Source organism: Montipora capricornis, chromosome 3 (assembly GCF_036669925.1).
Source record: "Montipora capricornis isolate CH-2021 chromosome 3, ASM3666992v2, whole genome shotgun sequence".
NCBI classification, from domain to species: Eukaryota; Metazoa; Cnidaria; class Anthozoa; order Scleractinia; family Acroporidae; genus Montipora; species Montipora capricornis.
Genome location: NC_090885.1, coordinates 54,031,742 through 54,041,741, shown reverse-complemented (window position 1 = coordinate 54,041,741; position 10,000 = coordinate 54,031,742). Strand labels below are relative to the sequence as shown.

General features: G+C 38.3%; 1 protein-coding gene across 2 annotated transcripts; it reads right to left on the bottom strand.

Annotated features, from left to right (window-relative positions):
* Window positions 1-3,212: 3,212 nt before the first annotated feature.
* On the bottom strand, window positions 3,213-8,751 carry LOC138043403 (uncharacterized). Of its 2 annotated transcripts, XM_068889663.1 has the most exons (5): window positions 8,626-8,751; window positions 7,469-7,828; window positions 5,567-5,712; window positions 5,377-5,494; window positions 3,213-4,417 (listed from the first exon to the last, which is right to left on the bottom strand). In XM_068889663.1, the coding sequence occupies exons 1-5, from the start codon at window positions 8,666-8,668 to the stop codon at window positions 4,257-4,259; spliced, it is 828 nt and encodes a 275-aa protein (XP_068745764.1). In that variant the 5' UTR covers window positions 8,669-8,751; the 3' UTR covers window positions 3,213-4,256. The 2 variants fall into 2 exon arrangements, with proteins under 2 accessions (XP_068745764.1, XP_068745763.1); XM_068889662.1 differs by having other exon boundaries at window positions 5,377-5,712.
* Between the last annotated feature and the right edge of the window lie 1,249 nt (window positions 8,752-10,000).

Below are 10,000 nucleotides of genomic sequence, written 5' to 3'. Positions count from 1 at the left end.
GTTAACTCCTGGCTTTTATGGTACTTTCTGGTGCAAACGTAAAGCCAAACAATGTTTTGACCTGGCATCAGATTAGACTAACAAGAAGAGAAATTATGAGTCGCAAACAACATCTTCAGTCCTTTCTTAGTGGGTGCAATAAACGTACGTTTGCTGAGTGCAACTGCAACAAATGCATGACATGCTGGAAAACGTCCGTCAGAGCAATTTGCAGTTAGTTTTTTGCAGACTATTTATTTAAAGCAGTATCGATTGAATTTTACTCAAGAGCGTGCTTTGTTATCTTATTACCAAAGCTTAAAAAACTAAAAGACCTCAAAATGGGACAGGACATTACAAAATAATTAAAGGTGTGAACGTGTGAGCCAAAGGGCCTCTGCTGGCGCGACATGTGTGTGATCCTCAAATGGTCTTAATGACGCCCCACTTGAAAAAATTAACTGGAACGCTGCAGTTCAATACCACCCAATTCAGTGCCTTCTGTTATTGTGTAGCACGTACCACAGGCAACCAACTGTACGCTTTATGGAGCGTCTAGTTTGAAATTAAACGCTTTCCCGTGTGAAAGCAAACAAATACGTTTGCTGAAGCATCTAAGACGGTTGTCGCTGAAGGAAGAAAGTGAAAAAGGTACCCTTGTCGAATATTTCTTTGTCGCATGTTCAAGGTTCTTGTTTACATTTGCTCTGGCTGGCAACATAGAGAAAGTGATCTGGGATCGAAGAACTTGGTAAGGTCGAACTATCTATTGTCATAACACGTTATGTCCAAGATTGCGCTCTCCAAGTCACAAAAAGGCGACTTCAAAGTGCTCTTGTCACATTTTAATAGGGAACTGGAGTAAACGGCAATTATTTTTGAATTCCTGGGGAAAAGTTTTCGTAATTTAGAGTAACTTTTTCTAGACCGTACTTTCCCTTAAAAAAAGAAATGTAAACAAAGATCCCCTCTGATTCGATGTCAATCAAACAAATTATACCCATTCAAGAAAAACATTTGACTGTAAAATAACGCCCTCCCAGGGTTTCCCTTTAAATATTTGCTTGTGTTCTCTAATCCCCATTAAAATCACTGTAAACTCTCTCAACTAAAATGTCAGTGGCTTCAAAATTGACATTCTTGCTAATTTTATTATGCTCTTTCCATTTCTGGGATCTATTTTGTACCACGACGGTTTTCTACTATTGACAAGGTCACGTGACGCAACCATGGGCCTGCACCCTGCTTTCTTTTCTTTAGAGAACGCGTTAGAATGTTCATTTAACATTTCCCAAAACAAAGACAAAGATTTTTAATGTTTACAGTTTCGATGACTGTTGGCCATTGAAACCATCAACATTAAAAATCAAGTTCTTCTTTGTTTTGGGCTATGTTACGTGAACTTTTTTTTTTTTTTTTTTGTAAAGAGGATACATTAACATATCTCCTTGCTTTCTGTAGTGGAAGTGCACTCCATCCTCGAAGTGTGCAAAAACAATTTAAACGTATCGTTATATGGCTAAGACATCAAAAGTCGACGACAAGCTTTGTAGAGTTGGTGAGAAAAAAGAGAATTTCAAAGTGAAACTTTTGGGAATAAGGCCACATATTTTTCCATTGAACAGAAAAAAACATCCTTGGCTTCCACCTGACGTCATGGCAGCCATGTTGGTGAACTAAAAAAGTCTTGGTATTGTTTCCTATACCATCAACATGGCTTTCTAATCACGTGAGTGCAAGCCAAAATATAGATGACAGCTTTGTTTAGCATTTAGCTTCCGTGCGGTTAAAAATGTATCACATAAGTAGTACCTCCCAAAAATGCTGGAAGTGAGCTCAGCTCACACGGTCACTCCTTGAGACAATAGTCCATTTTACAGTTGTGTGCTTAGTTACCTGGCCTATGAATGAAAGTGAGGCTGGAGTTGACTTTCCTTTGATAGAAACGTCACTGCTTTTCTTCTGTAAATTCTTACTAACTAGAATGACAACAACATCATTAACGTAAGAAGAGGAGGGAGGTCTGTATCATAACCAGGTCAACACCAGCCTCACTTTCATTTAAAGTCCGGGTAACTCAGCACACACCTGTGAAGAGGTCTATTAGCCAGAATCGAAAATACCATAATACTCTTTGTTCGTCCCTCCACAATTTTGCACAAGCATTCAGTTTGTTTCTCTTGGGACCATTGTAAGTCCCAAGAGAAAATAAAAACAACGCTTATGCAAAATGTTGGAGGGACAAGCAAAGAGTATTATGGTAGTTTTTGATACTGGCTAATTACAGGAGTACCACAAGAGTCGGTTTTAAAACAGATCACGGCTTTTTGTTGTGTACGTCGCCATTAGGAAGTATTGTGAAGAATCATGGCATGCTATACCATCTTAGCTTTATGCTGACGAACTCGCAGATTTTTATCTTGTTTGCATCCAGTCCCCCTAGTATAAGCTTCTAGTTTGCATAAGCGACGTCAGTAAATTATTTGATTGTACTCAAGAGATTAGACGGCCATGTTGGTGTCAAAACAATAGAAAAATGTAGTTCAAGTTTGCATAAAAATAGAGTCAAATTCTCATTGAAAGAATTAGGTTAGGTGCAATCAAAGATTGGTTACAACTTCTTGTATTTGGTTCAAAGTTTCGTCCTAGGCCATCTCTTCTTCAAGTTCGTGTCGGTGAAGATCTTATCGACTCTTCTGATGCAGCCCGGAACACTGGACAGAGTTATATTTGGTAGTTATTTCAATATCAATATGACAAGTTAATGCTATTTGCAACTCGTCTTTCTTTCATGTACATTTCACGCATAAGGAAATACCTTTCTGTTGACGGTTCTAAGACCATGGTTCACGCCTTTATTACTTGTAAGCTGGAGAGTTCATCTCGTTACTCTAGGGTTTACCACATGTCTTATTAAGAAGTTTTCGCTGATACAGAATTGAGCAGCTAAATTAAACTCATCTTCTCAGAGGTTCAGTTAGTTGAACGTTCCGCAGGCTTGTGTGAGTGATCTTTGCCGGAACCTCTCGTCCATGAATTTCAAATTTCTTCAAGGAAAAAGAAGGCCTGTGCCAAAGAAACGTGCCTTCCTAGGTTACCTCCTTCGGCTGCTTCAGAAGCTTTATGACGTAACTCACGAAACATATTTTCTCTCAATTCCACGTCTTGAATTGTGGAAATGAAGAGATTTTTTAGAAAAGAACTAAGAAACATGAAAAAGAAATGGTCATTTTTTATTTCTGTTTAAAAATATACACACTGAATAAAATTTACAAACGTTTGTTCATATATAGCATGGTTAATAATAATAATAATAATAATAATAATAATAATAATAATAATAATAATAACACTGCAAAGATGGTTGCCGTAAGTAAAAGGCTCAGAGGTTTTCTAAATATATACACTACTCCTGTAAACTACAGCTGTAAACCGTAATAAAACATCCTTATGCATTATCAATGTAAAATTTAGTTACTTAATTCGTCATTTATTGCTTTTCGTGAAGAGTGGTTAAAAGTAATCTTAAATCAGATATTTGATTTTTGTATAGGATAATTATCCTAAGAAAGATTTCTTAGACAATAAATTGCAATATTTTATTGATATTTTAAAAAATACAACTACACTTTTGAGTTTAAGAAACATGTTTCGATGTTTCAAACATTATCTTCAGCCATAGTGAGTGTAACATTAAACTTTTTTCAAGATAATTCGTATATATATCTCAATCTGCCTGAATCATTGCGACACGAAACTAAACTGGAACCTTTTAAAAAGAACCTAAAGACTTATTTGTTTTAAATTAATTTAATTTATTTATTATCTTATTTTCATTAATTCTGTATATATTTTTAATTAGTATATTTTTTATTATATTGCGCATTGAATGTGAAGCGCCACTGAACTTTTGGATTTTGGCGCTATACAAATTATTTATTATTATATTATTATTATTATATATATAACTATCAATACAATGATTCTTTGTAGATTAAATGTTCGTTACAAATAGGTAAAATTCAAACTTGATTTTGAGATGATATATGCTACTTCTTTCTATCAACTCAAAATCAAGGAGAGCTTCCATATTGAGCGGTTGAAACCCGAACTCAACAAACAAGTTGATGATGTCAGTTTAACATTACGCTTTTAAACTCTTACCGTTATGTCAGTTGTGTTCTCTGTAATATTGTTGGTTCGTTTGAATTTTACCTATTTCTAACGAACATTTAATCTACAAAGAATCATTGTATTGATACAAAAGCAATACCAAATCAGAAAACTGATCTAGATGTTAACATGATTAAGAAGATGAAAACGGTCACATCATATGAGCGACTTGCGGCAGAGGCTACCGAGTCCGAGTTTCTGTTTGTGTTGTGGACTCTTGTGGGCTTCTCAGTTGTTGGGGCATCTTGCCTTGTGTCATTAGAATCTGAAATAGTAGTGCGAAAAGGGTGAGAGAAAGTCATACAAAACAGGCCTCAACACATCCTATTGTAGGATGAGCATCCGAAGCATGCAAGCTGTCCAGTTTTTCTTGGCAGCGAAAATTATGCAAGCGGCAAAGCCACAAGTACCACCAAGAGAAAATGAGGGGACAGAGAAGGAGGCTCCCGGTCCAGCCCTTGGGATATGTCATGTCCACGAAAGTTATTTTTAGACGAGCGGAAGTCTTCCGAGACGTCCGCATGCACTCCAACCTTGGTCCGATGTTTGAAAGAAAATATATATTCATCAGCCTTCCACGCGTGCCATCATTTTCTCTTTTCACTAAGAACCGGAGAGCGAGGCAAGACTGCATGCGAGCGTCTCAGAAGAAAGACTTCCGCTAGAACAAAGACCTCCGCTCGTCTAAAAATAACTTTCGTGGACATAACATATCCCGGCCAACGCCTTGAGCCTCCCTCTCTGTCCCCTCATTTTCTCTTGGTACTACACCAATAGGAAATCCTAATGATCGAAACGAGACTCACGTCACGGTTTTCCTTGCCCGAGTAAATCTTTTCGTGCCTAGCATGCCTCCGCAGAAAACTGGAGAGCTTGGTTGCATCTTCGTAATGGTTGTAGATAACTGCTTTGGGACCAACGTTCTGTGTCTGTGAACCCTTACTTTTCACAAGTAGAGAATAAAAAATAATACTTATATATGAACGGTCTTCAGAATTCGTTTTATAATTAATAAAAAAAATCAGAAGAACACTAAAGAGTCCGGAAAACCATTTAATCCTCTGGTGCAAAAACGGAAAACAGTATATGCCGGGGGGGTGGGGGGTATGAATTCATGCGCCGTTCAAACTGAGACAGGCCCGGGAAAGTTACATTCCCGGTCCGCAAGTAGAAAACTCTTTCATTTAGACTTTCAAACCCTTGGAGATGAGTTATGTAACTAACCTGTCGTCGGAATGGCCGAGACATTTGTAATAACGACGTTGTAGAGTAGTGGAGCAATCTTGTCGTTTTGGTAAATCCTGCATTGGATTCTCAATCCTTTGTCAGCCATTCGTACGTCCTTTAGAATTAAAGACATTTTCTTCATTTCCATTCTTAAAACGTATGCAGGGCAGGAAATGTCAGAGCATACCGTGGCGTTGCAGTACACGATCGACGTTTCTTCGCCGTCGGCTCGGATTATGGACCACCATTTGTCTCGCACTGCTTTTGGAGAAATCTCATTCTCTCCTGATGCTTCGCTTAGGTTGATGTCTTGGCCAGCGAACAAGGATAAACCTGAAGAAAATTGTAAAACGAACTTCAAACAAGGGGCTCCGGTGAATTAAGGCCTGGGCCCAGATCTATTTTATGAAAATAAGTGAGTGGGTGGTTTAACTATTGATCCATTTTATAACACGAAATAACTTTAGGACATCGTTAGCAGCAATAAAGATGTGAAACCTTAACCGCTACATAGGATGATATTATCACGTGACATGTCAAAGTTATTTTTAGCACATAAATCTTCTCAGCTAGACGGCGACACTTTTTATCATTTTCTGGTGGCTGAATTTAGCTTAATGATGTTAACACCGTTGGGTACATCCAGGAGCCTGGTACATCATTTCTGTGCTTGGACATTTGAAGATAATTTTAAGTGAATGTCCGAAAAAAAGAAATCATTTTCATATTTCTGACAGCACCGGACGTGACATCTTAGGCACCGAATGCGCGAACTACATAGGGGGGTCTGGGGGCATCCTCCCCCCCCCCCCCCCCTTCCAGGAAACTTTAAAAATAGAACACTCAGAAACGCTGTTTCCACTGTTTCTGGAACTGCCCAAGAATAAGTTTCCCAGGCAAGGCTGAAGTTCACTCAAATCTCTTTAAAACGTAAGTAAAAAAATTATATTAAAAAATAAAACAAACCCCTCAAATATTGGCATCAAAGAAACGGACATGGAATGGGAAACCACCGGACGAAACATCCAGCCTCCGACCTCGAACGAAAACCCTGGCCATGTGTTCACTAAAGTCTGATGCGAGTTCGAAGTTTGTTCAATGCCGCACTGCATAATGAAGTCAACACTGATTATGTAATTACCGTAAAGTTCCGATAGTAACAACCCCCCGAAAGTAAGATCATTTTTTGTGGCCGCTAGTAAATCCCGAAAGTAGCGACCCCCCTCCGCCCCTCGAAAGAAGCAAGACTAAGTTTTTTAAGTGGTATACCGTATACCATTAATTTGTCAATCAATAGTCAAAAATTTAATGTGCAATAATACCTTCGTGCAGTGTCACAAATTGTTCACTTTAATTAATTTACAACAAGGAAAGCTTTATGCCACCATTCGTCCTTGACATCAGTTCACCGTCTGATGCAGCAATGTAAGAACTACCGTAAACCGGTATATTTTAATTTCGCATTAACAACAGGAACGTTTCTTCAAATTGAAATAGAAAACTCTAAATAGTTTTCTATATAATTTTTTTGCTCTATTTATCATTGTAATCTTCTTTTTATGAAACACAAGTTATACATATGGAATGCAAATAAAATGTGTTTCTTTTTTTTATTTTATGTTGTTGTTCCCCTAAAGTAACGACCGCGCGAAAGTAACAACCCTCCAAAGTAGCGGCCCCCAAGGCTGCTAATTCCAAAAGTAACGAGGGTCGCTACTATCGGAACTCTACGGTATGGCTTTTGTAACTGTGGAACAGCGTGTCTCGTGACCAGGCCAATTGGCTATCATCTCTTTATCCCATTCAATGCAGCCTGGCCCGCAAACGGGTTTTTCTTTAGTTTGGATGTTTGTTTTGTTTGTTTTTTCGGCCAGCTGCCACCCAAGAAAGGCCTTGGCAATCGGATTATCAAATTGTCTCAGTTTATCTGTAAAAAGGTTAATTGCCTCTCCTTTCTACATTAAGTTATCGTATCGTATGATATCGTCTTGTATTGTCGGTATTGGAAATTGATGACCAACTAGCATAGGTTTCTCACTAACAAGAAAACATTAAGGCTACAAAAAAATTTATCAGACTTTTTACTTACAATTTAAAGATGAACTCAGGTTCACTGAAGTGACCCGCATGCGCTTGTTTCCACGACGTACTACGTGGCAGTTGTACCTTAAGGCATCGTTCTTTCTTAACTGCTTTACGAATATTTTGCCACGCAAGGAAGTTCTGACTTCGATCCTTTTATCAATATTTTCCTTCAAGGAATACGTAGAGCAGTTGTTTGGATTTAGCCCACAATAGGCAATGAATTCCTTAACTTCGCTATCTTTTGGGTCGGTCACGATCCAAAACTGCTCCCGATAGTCTTTATTTCTTGTCGCTAATTCCAGTGGAGGACATGTTAATTCTATCTCTTGCTCCACGCATATTTCTCTCCAGACACTTTGGACACCTGACGGACAAAAAAAATGCCAAACGATAACGTTGGATAATAAGTAAAGATGATTTGAGTGCTAAGAGATATGGTCACATCTTGAAAGTTCTCAAAAGCTTGAAAATGGCTGATGATGTCGGAACAGATTAAGGAAATTGCTGGCAACGATTAATCCGTTAAAAGAGGTCATGAACTTTCACGGTTAACAAATGTTATCGGCCACTTAAAATACTGAAAAAGGCACAGCATGAAAGAAAATTTCTCAAACTAATCAGTTTTGTCTTCATAACTTCATAACATACATTATTTCCAAACCAAAGCGTTGTTAAAACTCTGTTTTTCCATCGCAACAAAATAACCAAGACAAAACTAGTTAACACAAAATGCATGCAAGAAAAAGCAAAGCAAAGCAAAACAACACATGTAATTTTTTTTTTACCCAATCATTCAAGCTCTGCGTAACATTTTCGCGTACTAGGTGTCGTTCAGCCGAAAGTTTTAACCTTACAGTTCTATACTTATTTTCAATGTATACGGGCTTCAAAACGGAGCCGTAGCGAATTTCAAAGGTTCAAAATCTGATAAGAAAACAGTCCCTTGTGCTCATGCTAATTTGAAAAATTCAGATTTCTTATAATCAGACTTAATTTTCTATCGCTAGAACGTTGCAAGCCGTTCTTGTAGCAATGCGTGGATCCCAGTCAACCTTTGAAATGACATATATGCTAATAACAAGGCCGATGACAGAGTGCGACATAAACTTAAAATCCCTTTTAAAAAAATAAGCTGATGGGCTTTAAGAGCGGCAAACTCACCGATCAAATTCAGACAGACAAATAACAAGATCAGTACTGACATATTCTGCGTCTATACCGCGAATTGTAAACGCCTTGACCAACAATGACTAAACTGAGCCCTGTAAACTAGGCTTCGGGTGTTTTGTACTACTCTTGTTATTGAGTTTAGCCTATCAGATCTGAAGAGAATGATGCAAATTAGTCTCTCCAGCCGGAGGGATATACCCATCTTCTTTTCAGTTTCGCTTATCGTCATCCTTTTTTTTAGGTTGCTGACATAAAGAACAACGTATTTACTAGTGCCCAAGCAATTAGTTCATTAATTAATTTGAGGAAACCACAACGTGGATGCAAGATACAATTTTCTTTCAATGAATTCGAAACGAGGCAAAAAATATATTAGCTAAAGCAAATGAATCATTGATAGTGAACATTGATTAATTGCAAAGTGACGGCCTAGCAGAAACTAGGGACACGTTTTAGTTTTAGTTTTCACGTTTTACTTTGGCGTCGGACTGCGACGGTTCCGGCCAAAGAAACTTGGCATTTTCAGAGCGGCAGTATGTGAAAGGCACACACACGGGAAATCGCAGGACTCAGTGAAACACGGTCATTTCGTTCACTGAACTTGCACTCACAATTGACCAGCTAACGGCAGACGGAAGAGCAGCACGTTCTTAAAGATCTTTCCAAATTTTATTTCACCGTTACCTACACTAACGTCTTTTTTGCCGGCAATTCCACCCAGTGGGACTGATTTTATTACCAGCCACGCAGGACTGGAAGGCTTACTGTAGTTTGCGAAACGAAAACGAAACGAAACCAAACAAAACGAAACGAAACCAAAAAGAAATTGTAAAACAAGTACCCTACACAATATATGATTCAATCAAAATCATTCTTACACCGCTGGATCTCTGAAGAAACCTCTCTTCTGATCTCATCGAAGTTTTCTAGGGTGTCCGGAAAACTAAGACCTGAGACCTAAGACCTAAGTACATTTTAGTGCTCACAGCAATCCCTGGGCCGTAAACTATATAATAAATGCGAAGGAAATCAGGAATAAATCACGGGCAAAGCAGTAAATAAGCCATGGAAGAGAACGGTACAAAAACACCCTGTATTCCTGAAAGAAATGTTTTGTATATCAAAAAAATTAACTTCGATTTTGAGACGACAATAAGGCTTTATAATGACAGCGTTGGGAGAAAATCTAGCGGCGCTTGATAATTCTTCACGCCACAACCGCAAAAGTCACGCCAGGCGAGTCAAGGCCGCATGAATGAATGACTGCCGCATAATTGCCAATAATTTCCGAAGAACAAATGAAGAATTCGTTCAGTTACAGGCGAGGCATTATAGAATAACGATTTCTTTTTCCTTTCTGGTGAAA